Source organism: Nuphar pumila, chromosome 11 (genome assembly GCF_984573655.1).
Source record: "Nuphar pumila chromosome 11, dmNupPumi1.hap1.1, whole genome shotgun sequence".
In the NCBI taxonomy this organism is placed as follows: Eukaryota; Viridiplantae; Streptophyta; class Magnoliopsida; order Nymphaeales; family Nymphaeaceae; genus Nuphar; species Nuphar pumila.
This window is the reverse complement of record NC_143259.1, coordinates 13,886,633-13,905,035: the sequence shown is the minus strand read 5'-3', so window position 1 is coordinate 13,905,035 and position 18,403 is coordinate 13,886,633. Positions and strand designations below refer to the sequence as shown.

Genomic DNA, 18,403 nt, shown 5'->3' with positions numbered 1-18,403 from the left:
CATCAATGGTGCCCTTCTGTGTTTGTATGGGCCAGTTTGGGCACTCACAATTATTAAGACCGTACAAAAATTTTCATGGCTTTATGCTTACCTCCAAACGCACTTTGGGATCAATTCAGTGCTCCGGATGCGTGGGCCAAATTGGTTTTTGCACGGGATCTGGGCCCCATTGTACATGGAGGTCCATTGGTTCCCACTTCCCAATGATGACAAATTCAAATACCAGTTTCTCATGAACAAAGTATTGTTTTGTGCCATATTGTTGCAAAACCTATGGGTTTATGGTCATAGTCCAGCCCTTTCTTCCGTCATTAATTATGCATGCAGTTATGATTACATGAGCATGTATCGGGTAGGTCACTAATATAAGGACCATAGACCCTAAGGTTAGGGATGGCAGTGGACCGGGGGAAAGCGGGGGCCCGCCCTGCCTCACCCCGTTTGGACTGGGGATGGAGGCGGGGATGAAGGTTAAAATCCATCCCCGTCCGGGGGTGGAGGCGGGGATGGACATGCACTTTTCCCTGCCCCGCCCCATCCCCGCCACGATCCCCGCCTCATCCCCACCCCAACCCCACCCCGACCACTTTTCCCCGCAATATCCCCACCCCGCCTCATCCCCGTTTGAACCGGGGATGGAGGACATGAAACCGGGATGAAGGCGGGGGTGGAGGATAAAATCCATCCCCGCCGGGGAGGCGGGGCGAGGGTGGAGGATAAAATCTTGAGGCGGGGCAGGGGTGGAGACCTTGTCCCCCGCCCTGCCCCACTGCCATCCCTACCTAAGGTTCTTGATTACCCCCACAGGTTTTGTGGGTGAATGGGAGTATGGGAACATTCGGCATTTCCACATTCTGGACAATATCCATCAACATTGAGGTGGGCACCTTTTGTGTTTGTTGGGTCAACTTTCACAATCACCATCATCCTGTGTGAGTCAACCTAATGCACAGGCTCACATGGCACAAAATTTGTGCATTAGACCACCCTCCATCAGGCCTTGGGCCGGCCCCACAGCTGATAGGCCTGTCCCCAAGATTGAGTGCTCAATGTACAAATATTTGTGCAATCATATTGCACCTAATCTTTTCTTCTTTGCCCTTGAAAAAGGGCTGCACATAAACGTTGAATACCAAAACCACCCCCACCACGTAAGCACCAACTTAACAATAATATATATATATATAGAGAGAGAGAGAGAGAGATTTCTTTGGTTTGAGAATGTGTTTAAATGATCTGTTCTTTCAAGTTAGGCAGAACCTTACTATTTCTTTAAATTAATCCAAAAAAATATACTAAAACAACTGCAGGTTACCATAAATGGGCATCATAACTTAGGGGCATTATATATAGAGACGCCATGTTTTTATTTTTTTTCTTACATCTAACACCATAGATGTGATCTACATATTTTGTTTAGTGGAAACGGGTTTTTGATTCATAGGAATCCTTTTTCTGGTGATCCAAAAATCAATGGCCATGAAAGCATCAATTTTTTCTTACTCATGAAAACTTGTTTTTAAATTGAAAAATCATGATCCAAGAGTTGATTCTTATTAAACTGAGCATTCTGAACACATCCATAAGGTTACATTGTGTCAAAACAACTGGCATCATGAAATTCAAATTAGATTGTAATTACATTCAATTGTACCAAATATAAACCCTATATATATATATATATATATATATATATAGAGAGAGAGAGAGAGAGAGAGAGACCTGCGCCATGGAAAAAAGTGTGGATGCAACCAGTGTGATTGGATTGGCAGATATCCAACAAAGCTAAAAAAAATTGCCAAAAGAGCTTTTACCAGCAGTCAAGACCATTTTAGATCATCACATCGGTGGGATAAGTTCTATAAAAAAAACAAAAATATTTGCCAAGTTGTTTGTACATACAAACCATTGTAGCAAACTTTAAAAACACACACAAATTCATGGTGTCAAATTTTCTACAAGGCCTTTAGCTGCGGTCGCGACTGATTTGGCAAAAACAGTGCGCCCTGTTGATGGTGATTAGCGGATTTAGTAGAGGCATTTGAGAAACCGCCTCAATAGCATAGCATTTTCACTATGGAAATCGGTTCTTGGAACTTATCCCAGACACACTCTGAAGTCTCAGTACCTGATTCAACTAGTGATCACTAGTCACTACATCCTTGCAGTGTTGATCAGGTACTAGGATCTGATGACCGGTATATAGTGTTGGACTACTAAACAGTAGAAGGCAAAAAACGCGGCAAATTAGGTCCAGATAATCATGATAATCTGCATGAATTAATCTGGGTAATTGGATCAGGACATGTCAGCATCGATCCAAGTTCAAATCCAGATCCAAACTAGATTCAAAGAAGTAGAGTTAGATCTAGATCCAAAACTTGTGTTATGCTGATTGCAAACAAACTGTATGTGTTCCAAAACTGATCCAGATCCACAAATATTTGACCTGAACTGACCCGAATTTATTGTGATATTTTTGGGATTTAATGTTTTTGAGTATTTAACGTGCTAAAATCGAAAATACAGCGATATGTGTGTGTGGTCCAATTATGGGAGGACTGAGTCCATAAAAGCAAGCCCAGATAGTTGATCAACAACTAATTTAAATAGCAGCCTGGTGGGTGATTACTTTCACTATTTTAAAGCAAGGGCTTGGTACTTCCTCAATTTTAAAATTCAAGGTATTTAATGGCGCTGAATGCAAGTTTCAGTGCAAATCAATGCTTTGTTTCAATGGTACATCAGAGTATGGTGTTGGACCTTTTATTTTGATTAATGAAGAAATGGGCCATATGGGTGAGACAGACCTGGTACTGCATTTCTGAAAATGATTTTTAGAAAAAAATACATCATGATAAAATTTATATTTTCTTTCCAAACAGTACATCATGTTCAAAAAATGTTGGGCGGCCAAGAGAAATCATATTCAAAAAATGAGTGTAGCTGAGATGCGTATGGTATGCTTAGATGGATGTGTGGAAATACAATAAAAGATAAGATTCGGAACGAGGAGATACGTAAGAAGGTAGGCGTTGCACCCATTGAAAATAAGATAAGAGAGAATCGTTTACGGTGGTTTGGACATATTCGGCGAAGGCCTAATGATGCACCAATTAGAAGGATGGAGAAATGGGAAAAATATATTAGTTAAAAATGATCGGGGTAGGCCTAGGAAGACTTGGATGGAGATGATAGGAAAAGATATGAATGCTTTGAACCTCACCATGAACATGGCATTGGATAGAAATGATTGGAGGAGAAGAATTCATGTGGAAGACCCAGAAGAATGATTTTCTTTTTGGTTCATATCGCGACCCCAATTGTTTTGGGACGAAGGCGTAGTTGTTGTAGTAGTTGTTGTTGTTGTTGTTGTTGTTCCAAAGAATACATCATGCTACAACTTCTATTTAGCTTTACTGCAAATGCCGTAGATGACACTAATTTTTAGTAGTGCTAATTAAAAATATATATTTTGCTCTTTTGTTTGGTTGAAATCGTGGTGGCTGATTTTTTCAGGTGACAACTTACATAGCACCTCATTTTTTCAGGTGACAACTTAGACTAGTGGTTTGACCAAGGTTCTTAATTTTTTTTTTTCAGGTGACAAAAGATTAAACAGTCAAGAAAAAAATCAATTGGCCAAATTTGTCAAATGGGATATGTTTATCATATTTTTTGAGTCTCTGCCAAAACATGAAATGGCGTCAAAAGTGAGTACCATATACGTCTTTATCAATTAGCTTTCTTGTTCTTTTTCTTTTTTAAGAAAAAGTTGATACTTTTGTTGCAGTTTTTGAAATTTATGATGTTAATCAATAAATCTTGGTTGGTTCACTGTGGTAAAATTGAGTGTGAAAATGTTGAAATTGTAGAGATTCAATTCTCAATGGTGAAACTGACACGATACGCCACTTTCTTTTAAGGTAATTTTCATTCTCCACAATGGTGCAAGAAGTTCTATGTCAAAGAAATACTAGATGAACCATGAATTGGACAGAAAATTAGGATGCACAAATACTATCTCTGTATTGCATTGCATTTCATTGCAGATAAGTAAGAGATAATGTTTTCAGCAACCCAATGCAAAAAATAAAATTGAAAATTATTAACAAATCAAAGAATTAGGGAGAAAACAAGTAACAAAATTCTCATGATTTGTTTATTCAGGTGACTTTTCACAATATAATAGGGGCAAAACCTGTCAACAATCATCACCATTCAAAGCACACTCCTTGAGAGCAACGGGATGTGAATGGCATCAATGGTGAACCCATTTGTTAAAAAGGATAATTGGACCAACCCAACCCAACCCAATCTAAAGCCAAAGGCTTAGGCATAGGTAAAGGCAAATGCAATTGACAAGCCCAAAGAGAGCCTAGACTAAGTCAAACCCAACTTAAATATAAACCCACTGGAATTCCCTGACTCCTAGATATGGGACTCAACTTTTAGCTTGCCAAATAATTTGATATAAGTCCCCAAAACTAATTTAACAATATTTTGAAAGCATATTTGTGAAATAAGGCTTACATAGGACAAAAAAGTCAACATATAGAAACATGCAAAAGTCAAAGCAAAAGATGGAGCTACAATAACTTTTAGATATTTACAAACAACCTCAAATCAAATTTCAAAACAACCAACAAAATTTTAAATATTATTTTGAAACTAATTTTTATAATATTTTTTCCTAGCTTCAAAATAATTGAAATATAAAATTTAAAGTTCATCCAAAGATAATATGAATAATTGAAAATACCTTACAGGTTTAAACATTCATTTAGTGTAAATACATCAAAGTTCATCAAGATGATAGAGTGAATTTAAATTATGAGCTCAAGACTTTTAATTTCAAATCGTGTATGTTTGTTAAACTCAGATTATACCGTTGTACTTATCCCCATGTAGTAGATGCTCTAGGAATTGTCTAAGTCATATAGGAAGGGATCCACTTTTACATTCAAAAGAACCTTATAATTAAAGTTCTTTAATCTTATAGGCCTGTAAACTTATTAAGAGATCAAATTTTATCCTGCTAATACTAATCATTACAGTCATATAACAATTCTCCATAAAATTCTCTTTAATTTTTCATATATTAAGTGTAGTTAATTTTTTAACACCCAATAACTTTTTGGTCTATTGAAACCTATGCTTTTGGATCTCCAAAAACTTAAGATAGGTTTTTTTCATTATTGATGATTTACGGCATTATAGACTTTAGTCCTATCTATGCAAAAGTTTATCCATATGGATTTCACCAAATTTTTTATTTGACTTTCTTTTTTATTTGATACATCATATCATCCAAATCTAAATTGCTCATTTGGATAATATACGTCATAATTTTATGCTAGTATGATATCTCAACTAAGTCATGTCTTCTACACGACTTCATTCATGATTTTGATCTTATCTCAATAAGATCCAGAACACCTATCTGAATTTTGATATTAAATTCAATATCATGTCTTCAAAACCCATCATAAAGTTTTAGATCATTTAAATCTAATTTTTACAACTGGATCCTTCTCTTGTAAGATCCTTACATTAACTTGATCCAATCCCGCTCAAAAGATCTAGTTTGGACCACTTAAGATCCAATCCAACTTTGGCTCAATGGCAAGGAGAGATCCATTTAAATGCAAGAACAAAGTTCTATAAATTGGCTAATCCATAGAGCAGACAAATAGTTAACATTATCTCAAGTAATTAAATTTATGAAAATGTTCATAAACAATGATAAATAAATTCTCAAGCTAGACTAATATCCAATTTAAATGCACTTTGCGATTTTGACAACCAATAATATTTTTATTTATTTATTTATTCCATGCTATTATTTCAAATATATATTTTAATTAGCCATCCTTATGTATGTCTCTCCACTCCTTCTATCCATAAGTGGTTAAACCACATAGATGGACTTAATATTAATTCATCTTAATATGCCATTAAAACTATAAAAATAGTGTTCTTGTCTTTAGAGAGGAAACATGCTGAACAAGACCCTTAGTATTTTGCTTCCCGCATATTCATGGCATTGACAAAGTCCTAATATAGCTCATTCACAAAAAATTCAACAAGTTATTTTTTTTATTTTTACTCGGATAAACCATCCCGGGCGCAGAGACCTAGCCGTGTTAGCTCAGCCTGCTGTACTTACGGTCTCTGTCCATGTCGGCATAAAACTCTGAGGGCTTAACCTGACCTCAACCTTAGGGAGTCGCCAAGCTTCGGCTTACGCACAGGGTGGTGCCCATAGGATTTGAACCTAGACTGCTCGTCAAACGGTCTAGACCCCAAATTCAATAAGATATTTAGTATCAAGAAAATATGTTTTCATAATAATACTGTGGATACAATATTAATCAGAAAATAATCTTCTATCAGCTCTCACCAACATTTACTAGAAATTAGGCCTGCCAATAAAACGTATAATAAAAATTAGAGTTTTTGTAAGCAGTTCCACTTAACTATTTGGATCCTAGTAGCGTAAAACTCAGTGGGCTTACCCTTGCCCCAGGTTGGTTCTTTTTTTTTTTTTGAATTTATAACCCAAAGAAACCGCACCCGGCATGAAGACCTGGTCGCGCTGGCGACGCATGCCATACCTACGGTCTCGTCATGCCAGTAGCATAAAACTGCGGCTAGAACTTCTGCCCCCAGGGCCTATGCTACGCATTGGCTTGCGCAGAGGGGCGACGCCCATGAGAATCGAACCTTGACTGCTCGTCTAGCTGCCAAAGCTCCACCCCACTATGCCAACCCCCTTGAGGCACCCAGGTTGGTTCTTGCTAATATAAATCATAGATATCGCTCCAAGTTATCGACCTTCTTACAAATCAAAACTAGCCTCATAAGTTGCTGCTCATGAAATGGATCAAACTGCATCTCATTTTTTTACTGGATTAATTTAGTGGTGCATTCGGATGATGGCTCCATCTAAATCTGAACCTGAAGTCATGCAAAATAAATTATCATACACAAAAATTAGATGGATCAATAAATCTCTATCCAGTTATGGAACCAAAAACAATCAAGTAATGAACCGACTCATGATCAAGAGACTCAAGACTAACTCAACGCCACATTATCAGATCATATCTGGATCCAGACTCCACTATCCAACCAAACAAATCCAAACTCATCATAGACAACTAGACAATCACCACCATTCAAGACATATACAAATGTCTCTTGAGGTCCTCAAACCTAACCTACCTACATATAAACCAACTTGAATTCCTCTCACTCTACTTTATGAGACTAAACTTTTTATCTTATTAAACAATTTGATATAAGTCTCAGAAAAAAATTTAACTATGTTTTTGAAATCATAAGTACCAAAGAGAGCTTACAACAAAGTCAACACATAGTACCATACAAAAGACAAAAACAGAAGATGCTACAAATACTTTTGGATATTTACAAACAAACTCAAATTAAATTTCAAAACAACCAACAAAATATTTTAAATATTATTTTAAAACTAAATTTTACAGCATTCATAAATGTGTGGTTAGAAAAACTGAAAAAACAAAAGATGGCATCAAATGTAATTTACAGCAATTTTGGAATGTTTTTTTTTTTGTTTAAGGCAAGCTTGGGTTAGTCATATCCCTACCAGTTACACAACATACCATTGTATTTTGAACTTGCAACGTTCCAACACATGGTGACCTACCAAACATGGGGAGCCCAGTTGGTAGCAATTTTGGAATGTTGATACAAAAAATTGTTTTTAGGATATGGCATGTCTTACACCAAGGTGGTATCCCATGTGGTAAGCTGGGTCCTGTGCCAAGCTGAAGACCCAGGTTCGAATCCCTCTGCCGCATGAGGCTTAAGAGATATCTGGTAGGGGTCAGCCTAACCCCAGCTTCCCTATCAAAAAATGAATGGTAATAGCTAAAATTTTGATCATTTTTTTGTAAATAGGTGATAAGTTGCACAACTTTTGTAGTTTATAGCGTTTTATTTATTTACAATGGAAACTTTTTAGATCCCCATTTTAATTCCTTGGATTTGGATTTCAAATCCTTCGTGATTTTAGATACCAGGATTTCATATTCTTGATGGGTCAGGTGAAACATATGTTCTGTCACAAAGACACGTTAGCTCCAGACTCGAGTCGGAATATGTGGAACTAAGCTGGGTTGTGGACCAGGTCCAATCTGACTCGGCTTAAGCAGAAACAGGCCTGACTCTAGGACTAAGTGGTCGAAACCAGAACCAAATTAACGGGGTCAATTTCCCCTTCTTTTTAAGGGGCTGTTTGAATTACTTATTGAAAAACCTGGTTTTCTGAAAACATTTTTTTATAAGGAAAATTTTCATTTAGTAGCCAACCTTTTACCCATAATTCTAAATACTGACCTTTTGCCCATAATTCTAAATATGGGCCACACGTTTCTAAAATTTTAAATATGTGCCAAAATTTTGCTCAAAACGGCTGCATTTAGTGTTGTCCTTTTAAGTCAAGCTAAAATCATAGGTAAAAGTACAACTGTAACCTTGATTATTAAGACTTCAAACTGTGTACTTTTAAATTTTCAAGAGAATACAATAAACCAAAAAGGACTCACGTTTTCTAATATGATGGATGTTGACCTGACATCCCAACTTGACTGTTTTCAGGAAAAGTTTGGCTTATATTTAGAACTTTAAAAACCTGAGGCTTATATTTGAAATTAAAGGCAAAATGTTGGCCCCTAAATGAAAATTTCTCTTTTAAAAAAATGTGGATTTCTAACTAGACTTTGCAAAACCAGGGGATTGACTATGAAGAAACCTTTGCCCTGTGGCAAAGATGAACATTGTCCGTGTGATTATGTCCATTGCATGTAATTTCAATTGGGGCATGTATCGGCTCGATGTCAAAAATGCATTCCTTCAAGAAAAATTAAAAAAAGAAGCCTATATGAAACTCCCCTCTGAGCATCCGGAGGATGAAAACTCAAAATGTGCTTGTTATCTTCATAGGGCTATCTATGGATTAAAACAATCTCCAAGGGCATGGCACCATCAGTTAAGTAGTGTTCTTCTGCAACATGGTTTTGCTAGAAGCAATGCTGACAATTCTCTTTTCATTCAAAAAAAAAGGCCATAATATTATTCTTGCTCTTGTATACGTTGATGACATCATTATAACAAGTTTCAACGAGGAGCTTATCAGAGAAGCAAGAACTTTCCTTCAGAGATCGTTCGACATCAAAGATCTAGGGAGACTAAGATACTTTTTGGGAATTGAACTCGCTCACTCAAAAAAGGGAATCATTCTATGTCAGCAAAAATACACTCTAGACCTTCTTCAAGAAACTGAAAAACTTGGAAGGAAGCCTGCTAACACTCCTGTTGAAGTTGATCTCAAGTTTGATGAAGCCTTAGAAGAAGAAATTGTTGATAAAGAAGGATACCAGAGGCTTGTAGGAAGGCTCATTTACTTGACCATCACAAGACTTGACATCACTTACGTTGTTAGTTTGGCAAGTCAATATATGCATGCGCCAAAGAAAACTCATTGGCAACTCACTGATCCAATTTTAAGATACCTAAAAAAGGCTCCAGGTATGTGTTTATTGTATAAAAGAAACAATCACACTGACATTGAAGGATTTACTGATGCACATTGGGCAGGAAGCTATGACAGAAGATCTACTTCAGGCTATTGCATATTTATTGGAGGAAATCTTGTATCTTGGAAAAGCAAAAAACAAGGAGTTGTAGCCCGCTCTAGTGCCGAATCCGAATATTGAGCTATGGCTACGACAACCAGTGAGCTTACGTGGATGAAGATATTATTAACTGAAATAGGAGTTACCTTCAAAACTTTTATTCCCTTACATTGTGACAATCAAGCAGCCATTCACATAGCTGCGAATCTTGTATTCCATGAAAGAACTAAGCATATTGAGATTGACTGTCACTATGTAAGAGAAAAAGTTCAAAAAGGTGAAATATCTACTTCGTATACAAAAAGTTGTGATCAGGTGGCAGATGGTCTTACCAAAGCATTAACTCAAAATCAACATGAGAGTCTTCTTGACAAGTGGAGCTGCATCAATATCTACACACAGGGGCGTAGCTAGGATTCATGTGAGGGGGGGGGCAAACAGGGTGCAGCAAAAAAAAAATTATTTGTGTGATAGTCGGGGGTTCGGGGGCAGCGCCCCCGAAAAAAAAAATTTGAGATAAAATAAAAATGGCTACAATTATTAATAAAAATCTATTTCATATGGACAAATCAAAGTATTTGCTGCAGTCAGGGCTGGGCTAAAAAATGGATAAAAATCTATTTCATATGGAATCAGGGCAGGGCTAGGACTGGGCTTTAAAAAAAAATAATTTAACTGTTTGGGGAGGCAGGACTGGGCCAGCCCAGTCCTGCCCCCCCCTAGCTACGCCCCTGTCTACACACCACTTGAGTGTAAAGATATCCGGAACGTGATATCTGGAGTATCCTTCCTTTCCTCCGTCTGTTACGAGATAGGCAATTTCTATCTCTATCTCTTCGTTTTTTCCTCTGGTTTCCAGGCTATGTTGCCCTCTTTTTGTTGTGGCCTCATCCCTATAAAACAAGGGTGCTGGCTCTGTGTAAATATATTGAAAAGAAGAATGAGAGCTTTGTTTCTTCTGTGGACGTAGGTCTGAATGACCGAACCACGTTACTTTGTCTCTTCCTGTTTCTGCTTGTTTTATTTTTACAACATAGATTTAGGAATTTGCAATGCTTGTGAAGTGTGGACCTTAACTTGAGAGCTGGTGGAGTAATTGTAGAAACATATTCCTATGTGGCGTTTGTTAAGTTCCCACCCAAGGGTAGCCATTTTTCCTTGCAAGGATGCCCAGGAGGGAAAGTGCTTTCCTGTGGAGGCAAAAATGCATATGGAAATCCATTCATTGGGTGGTGTGTGTGTGTGTGTGTGTGTGTGGTGGTGGTGTGTGTGTGTGTGGGTGTGGTGGGGGGGGGGGGGGGGGGGAGGGGGGGATTTACATAGTAATGGATTGATGCATCTCAAACCAAACCCATTTTCTAAACCTGATTAATTTTGAACTTACCCCAATTATTATCGGGTTAACCTTAATCACATCCAAACCAGACCAAAAAACTGGACCCAATCATAGACCTAGAACCCACTTGACCAACGGTGCAACCAAGTCTCGAAGTCAGATGACAAGCTGATCCCCGAAAAGGGCCAACCTGGGTGTCTAACTCAAAAAGGGAAGTTCTCAACGAAGAACATCAAACATGCAGGAGACGTGGTCATATATCCAGTCCTCGGCATAGTTAGAGATGCTTCACATCATCAGCATTTTTTAAATTTAAAAATTAAAATATATATAAAAGTATAGAACAATTATGGCAGGATACTTTGAAATTTATTGTGGCGTTATTTTTTAATTTATCTGTAACAAATCACAAATTTTAAAAATATCACTTATATTTGTAAATTGGTTAGAGACACTTGGGTCAACAGGTTCTTCGTGTTTAGCACAAAATAGATCATATATCCAAATAGCATTTGGGAAATGGAGAAAATTCTGTTTGTAGCAACTAAATTCCCACTAACTAAAATTATCTGTTTTCACATTACAACCTATCTTCTCCATTTAGACAAAAAGTTGAAAAAAAAGAGAGATAAAAAAGGAAAGATCCAGAGTCTCCACAGGAAAGGGGACGGAGAGTGGTACTGGTAAAAGGACTAGTAACAGCAGCAGTACAAAGAGAAGAGAAACTAACGATGGTATCACTAGCAGCAGCACAGATCTTACAAAATTAGAGAACAGAGTAGAAGAATGTAGAGTGGTCAACAACCAAACACACCAAGCTGTTCTAATAGGGGTCCTATTCCGCCAGGCTTGCCATACTCCGTGCCTGCTGCCTCTTCAGGCCTTCTTGGATGCGGCCCTTAATGGCCGTCTCCTGTAAGACAACATGCCATAACCTTTAAAGATGAAATGAAATAGGAAAAGGATCAAAACAGTAATTGATCTTCTTTTTCCGTACCATCATATGACACCTTTCCTCAAACTTCTCAAGAAAATCAGCAACCCAGCGATCAGCATTTTCTACCCATTCACTGTGGTGCATCCCAGCAGTCTTTGCAACAATGTGCAACTGCAGATTAAAGAAAAAGAAAATATTTTATTATAAAAAAAAATGATTTCCATAGGTTGCTCAAGATCATCCTCCGCACAAATCTAGAAGCTTTACAAGATATGATAGATCGAAACCAAACATCAGAATGTAACAATAATAAAGTTGCTCTATGGAAACCAAAGTGCAGACAGAGAGAGAAAGAGAGGGTTGTACAATTTAAAACAACAAACTAGATGGTACCCCCTAAATCTCAAAGAAAATTATATTAAAAAGCTCTCAATACTGAAAGGCAACCAACAATCTATTATTATATAGAAAGCACCATAGCTAACTGTCTCGGACAAGGCCTTACAAACCAGCAATCAATGAAATGAGGACCGTACTGCCAACCTGACACTGCCTCTCTCTCTCTCTCTCTCTCTCTCTCTCTCTCTCTCTCTTGTTTGGTGCAGAGCACCAGCACATTACTAGTTAGAATCAAAAGAAGGCAAACCATCAAAGGCCAGCTTCCCAATTCTAGTTCCAATAGGTACAGAGAAAACGAATATAACTTTTAAATAGTTTCAAAGCCAACAGCTTATACCTCATCAAAACATCCACATGTCAATAGATGAATAAGTAAACGAGTGTCATGCAGGACAGGTTCTTCAATTAAAAAGAGTAAAAAAAAAGTAATAAGTTGGGGGATGCATACCTTTTTCCCTACTTTTTCTTGCTGCTCTTTCACTTTTTGTCGCAGCATGGTTATTCCCATGTTCACTCTCAACTGTTTCTCCTGATGCACACAATATAAGCAGTGAACTGGCGTCAGGGTTATGACAAAATAGAGCAGGCAAGAGTTTTGAATAGGAAGGGATCACCCATATACAGTTAACAGAGTCAACAACAAAGTCTACGTCTGCCTCTCTGTAAACAAAGGCAGCCTCTTATATCGTTAGAAACTATGTAAATATGAAATTCACTTAGCATGCCTTCACGTAGCTGACACCAAGATCCTTTCTTGAATATCCACGTGCTAGATTACGCATTACATACTGATTGTAATCTTTTAGAATCCTCATTATGACATCTGATGTAGAGATTCCTTCTGTTCTTTTGGTTTCCTTGAATTTCCCAATAGCCTTAACCTACACCAAGGTGGAACTCACGTCACACGCTTTGAAAGAAGACATAAACAAAATAAACAAATAACTGGATTTATATAAACGCGTGTGGGGCAACTCACAAATTCATAGACATCCTTCCCAGCTCCACTTGCATCTGCATATCTGAATGTCAAGACAGAGAACAAAAATAAGGCCTTCTTTCCAATTAAAGAAAAAATGTATATATAAACAGACCTCTTTTCATAACAACCAATACTGTAGCATCTAAATGCCAAAAGAATGGCCAAGTATGATCATTCTTACGGGAGGGAGTCATGTGCCACATAATCTATCTTGTGCTTGTCAAGGAACTCCCGAGTAATAACCCAGGGAGCATCAGGAATAACTTCATCAACCCACCTAACAAAGCATCAAGCACATTAACAATTAAACAACTTGATAAAAGAAAGCTAGGAGAAAACCAAAAACGTGATCAAATGCCATTCCTACTAACTGCTACAACCAATGAAACCGGTGTTTAACTATCAGTAACCAACTCATCATCAATCTTGTCAATCTTCTTGAAGGAAAAGTTGAGCCTTGAAGTGTTTATCTAAGCATGAAGATGAAGCATCGCAAGACAACTGACAGAGTATGCCAAGAGGACCAAGACAATTCAGACAAGTAACCAACACTATAATGGTGATAGCACAAATTCTTATACATTATGACTCCATGAATGCAGAAACAAAAAAGCTGAGTGGTTGAAATGTAATTAATTTATAAGATAATTTGAATTTCTTAACATTCTTTCAAGTTACAAAATAACCATTTTGAAAGGCGCCACTGGTTACTGATAGACTTGAACGCACTTTCAACACTTCTCCAGACTCTACCAAATCTATTCATATTTCCAGTTCCAGAAAATAGAAAGTGTAATTCAGTCCCTAGTGAAAACTATTTATATAGTTTTAGAAACTTTCTTAGCCGGCTTTCATTTTGCTAAATACCTAGTTTAATGAAAGAAGTCCAGCCTGACTGGCAAATCAAAACCAAAAATACACTCCAACATATCTTTATTAGCATTTTTCCTTACCACAACAGTTAAGAGCACAAAGTCAGTCGTATCTCCAATGTCAATGGAGACTTGTTAATGAAGATAAAGATCTGACACAACCATTCTACATCATCATAAGCAAATTTCTAACATAATCATCTTTTGAAATAAGGGAAAAAAAGAATGGTGCCACAGTAACCTCTACTTTTGTAAATTTCAGCAGAGTTGAAGAATAAGACCTGCAGTGACGAAGTGATTCATAGCGCTCAGATTCTGTCATTACAGTTTTCCCCTTATACCTGTGTGTCACTTCATCATTACAACAACCAACAAGCAGGTATGTGTTTGGGAACCTAAAAAATATAAAATGTAAGTTAAATTACTTCACCACAGGTAAGAAACATAAGGAAGATGCTGAAAAAATGCAAACAGATACACAAGTAAAGAAGTAAAGAAAAAACCACATAAAGTGGAGAAAAAGATTGTTAACTGCCAGTATCATTACACCTAAAGTAGTGTAGACAAGCACCTATACACTGGTAGTTTCATTCCATTTAAAGTGAATTTGGCAGTTTTATTCCATTGTAAATCTTAAGAGTGTTAAATCTGAAAAAAAAGACATAACTACACCATACCTACTGGGCTGCAGGTTTCCCTGCATCTCGAAAAAAAATCAACTCATTGAGTTGATAATTAACAAGGCTACAAAGACCTCAACAACGACCAAAAAAAAGCAAAAACAAGATCAAAATGTGCATCACATAGACGAAGACAATTGGAAACAACAGTCCCATAGCCAGTGTTGTGAAAAACGTTGAGGAGTAGCGAGGCACTCCACCAAAAACTGAGGCGAGGCGTAAAGCGTAAGCCTCAAAAAAATTTTTTTTGAAAACTTTAAAAAAATAATAAAAAATATTTAAAAATACAAATAAATAAAGAAATTCTTTATTGATGAAGTAACAACCAATAAGAAATAGAAAATCTCAAATAAGTACTAAAAAATATGAGATTAACATATAAAAGTAACTAAAAAACTGATTACATAACTGAAAAACTAATTATATAATTGAAAAATATAATGTCTTATAAAGCAACAACCAATAAGTAATAGAAAATCTCAAATAAGTACTAAAAAATATGAGATTAACCTATAAAAGTTAAAATATATGAGATTAACATACAAAAAGTAAAGAAACTAATTAAAAACTAATTAAATATAACAGAATCTTCTTCTTCTTCCTAAAAAACATGAGATTAACATATAAAAGTAACTAAGAAACTGGTTACATAACTGGAAAACTAATTATATAATTGAAAAATATAATGTCCTATAAAGCAACAACCAATAAGCAATAGAAAATCTCAAATAAGTACTAAAAAATATGAGATTAACCTATAAAAGTTAAAAAATATGAGATTAACCTATAAAAGTTAAAAAATATGAGATTAACCTATAAAAGTTAAAATATATGAAATTAACATATAAAAAGTAAAGAAACTAATTAAAAACTAATTAAATATAACGGAATCTTCTTCTTCCTCTTTTTTTTCACGCCTCAAGGCGCGTTTTTAATAACACTGCCCATAGCATTAAGGTAGAAATATCTTTTATCTAGGTCAATCTCTAACAAAGCCATATAAGGCTACAGTTATAGCCAATTACGTATAACCAATTGTACTTAAAAAAAGGGTTCCAAACTAGTGTTCCTAGATTTTTTTACTTGGGCATCGTCCATAAGTTTGAGTATAACCATCTCCTTTAATTTTATCATCTCTATAATGTAGATCCAGTTTAGTAATACTCTTGACTCAAATGATCACAAAAATATACAGTTCGACTCATAGTCCCTGGGTTCATTAGTTGAGGTCACAGTTCGCCAAGACTCAAATACACTGATACATTCAGTTAGAATCATTTGAAGTAAAAAGCAATCACGTGTGTTCTGAATGCCATGTCATAGCCTGTAGTTTGCTGTCCAACAGCCAACATGCACTGTTACACTTCTCTACTACAATGGGTCATTTTCACATCAAGTTTAACAAAAATGGTGTAGATAAAAACATTAATCAATAGATATTAGAGGGTTTGGCCAGCAGACATGTGGCAGCTATGAAAGACACAAAAAGATAATATAATCAGAGATTCTAGATACATATATGATACAGCATATGCCCCTTAGCAGGAGAATCATGAGTAAAGTGTTTGGCATTAGCTCACACTTCTCAAAAAGCAGATGCACAGGTTAAAACATTCCTAATTTTCCAATACAGTTCTTTATAGAACTCAGAAAAAGAGTACTTCTAGTTAGCAACACTCAGATTATCTCCGGCATAAAATGTTGGTCAATGACATTGCCAACTTAGGGGAAAATTTTCCCAACACCATAAAATTTTATGAAGATAACCCATCATCAAGAGAAGAAAAAGAAAAAGAAATGTCACAATAATGGCCCCTATGATCTATCAAATACCAAAACATCAACACACTCAAACATAATGGAATACATATCAATTGATTAGGTTTCAAGAAATGCTAAAAGTTAAACATGGGATTTCATGCAAGAACTGGACCAGTAGAGTCACACTATCTTAGCCAAGGGGCATGAGGTTCAAATACCGGCAGAGACATCCCCAGCTTGCTGGCAAACAAGAAAAAAAAAACAAAAGAAGGAAATAAACTTGGCATAGATGCATATTTACATGTAAAAAGTAGCATATCCAAATGCCAACAATGTTCAATGATGAAAGACTATAAGTGATGGAATACTAAGAAAAAAAACTCAATTAATCAGGCCAGTCATCTCACACAAAGAGTAAAAAAAGTCAAACTTTCATCCTCTGGAGATCCATGACTTGATCTCGCACTTAAAAAGAGGGAAAAAATCACATCGGTGCTACTAAACACATAGTTCACCGGGCTTCCCTTGAAGATCTAACACTTCACACGATAAGCTAGACACCGAGACATAAAGGTTACCGGAAATTGTACACAGATGCAAAAATATTACTTTACAGAACAACTTTGTACGCCAACAATGAATCACAATTCATAATTTAGTTCTATTTTCCTTGTAAAACTTTGCAATAGATCGGATCAACCACGTTATCTCAATCACAAACGAGTTATGAACTACGGAAGAGGTGGTCATCTCACAAAAGGTAAATAACTTAAAAAAAAACTAAATTATGGATTTGATCAACAATAAACAATAATTTTAAATCATAAATTATTCGAGCAGTGATAAAACTCAATAAACAATCCAGCACACAATATACTTCCTGTGCAACAAATCAGCAATCCGAACTCTAATTCTAGAGGCCTCACACAAAGAACCCGTCCAAAATTCTTGTTCCAAACTTCCTCGAGTCACAATGAATCGACTATTCGAGGTCTCGATCTCATAGAATCCTGGACGAATTCACCAATTTCCTCCAGCTCGGACCACAAAAATCCGAATGCCGACACGAAAACAAGAAAACTATCTGATGCAGAATCAAGAAAGGACGGGATTGCTCACGATTTCTTTGCCTGCTCGAGCGATCGAGCGTGGCCGAAGTGGAAGAGATCATAAATTCCATCGGCATACACGCGGACGGGCCTTTCGGCCGATTCCGGGCATGAATTCTCCGTCGACGGGTGCGGTTTGAACCTCGCCGACGGCGTCACTGGCTCCTCGCCGGATTCCGGCGTCTGCAACTCCCTGCCGTTGGGTTGCCGCTTCTTCGGCAACCGAGTCATCTCCAGGACGGAAATTCTCCCCTTGATCCTCCTTCCCGATCGGATCCGGATCTGGGGTTTAGGGAAGGGAGACAGGAGAGGCTCTAGGTGGAAAAGCGGTTTTCCGGGAAGGAAGGCGGTTTTTGGAGGACAAGAAAACCGCTCCTACTCGGGAGAGAGGAGAAAAGAGTACGGGAAGGAAAACCACTCGCACGGAATTTAAAGCGTGGAGAGAGAGAGAGAGAGATTTTAATTAAATAATAAGCAAGAAATAAGAAGAAAGAATTTAGTTTTTGTATTTTTAATTGCTTAGAATTTTTTAATTAAATAATAAGCAAGAAATAAGAAGAAAGAATTTAGTTTTTGTATTTTTAATTGCTTAGAATTTTTTAATTAAATAATAAGCAAGAAATAAGAAGAAAGAATTTAGTTTTTGT

At 36.8% G+C, this 18,403-nt stretch overlaps 1 protein-coding gene across 1 annotated transcript; it reads right to left on the bottom strand.

The window, feature by feature from the left end:
- Positions 1–11,550: 11,550 nt before the first annotated feature.
- LOC149822043 (choline-phosphate cytidylyltransferase 2-like) lies at positions 11,551–18,157 on the bottom strand. The gene is made up of 8 exons (XM_089980535.1): positions 17,767–18,157; positions 14,488–14,601; positions 13,516–13,611; positions 13,332–13,374; positions 13,078–13,233; positions 12,801–12,881; positions 12,014–12,124; positions 11,551–11,929 (listed from the first exon to the last, which is right to left on the bottom strand). The coding sequence occupies exons 1-8, from the start codon at positions 17,985–17,987 to the stop codon at positions 11,852–11,854; spliced, it is 900 nt and encodes a 299-aa protein (XP_089836661.1). The 5' UTR covers positions 17,988–18,157; the 3' UTR covers positions 11,551–11,851.
- Positions 18,158–18,403: the final 246 nt, after the last annotated feature.

Coding starts and splice junctions, on each gene's coding strand:
- LOC149822043 (XM_089980535.1), bottom strand. CDS start 17,987: ATGACTCGGTTGCCGAAGAAGCGGCAACCCAACGGCAGGGAGTTGCAG. Junction 13,375..13,515: donor GTGGCACATGACTCCCTCCC/GTAAGAATGATC, acceptor CTTGACATTCAG/ATATGCAGATGCAAGTGGAG. Junction 12,882..13,077: donor TTGGTGTCAGCTACGTGAAG/GCATGCTAAGTG, acceptor TGTGTGCATCAG/GAGAAACAGTTGAGAGTGAA.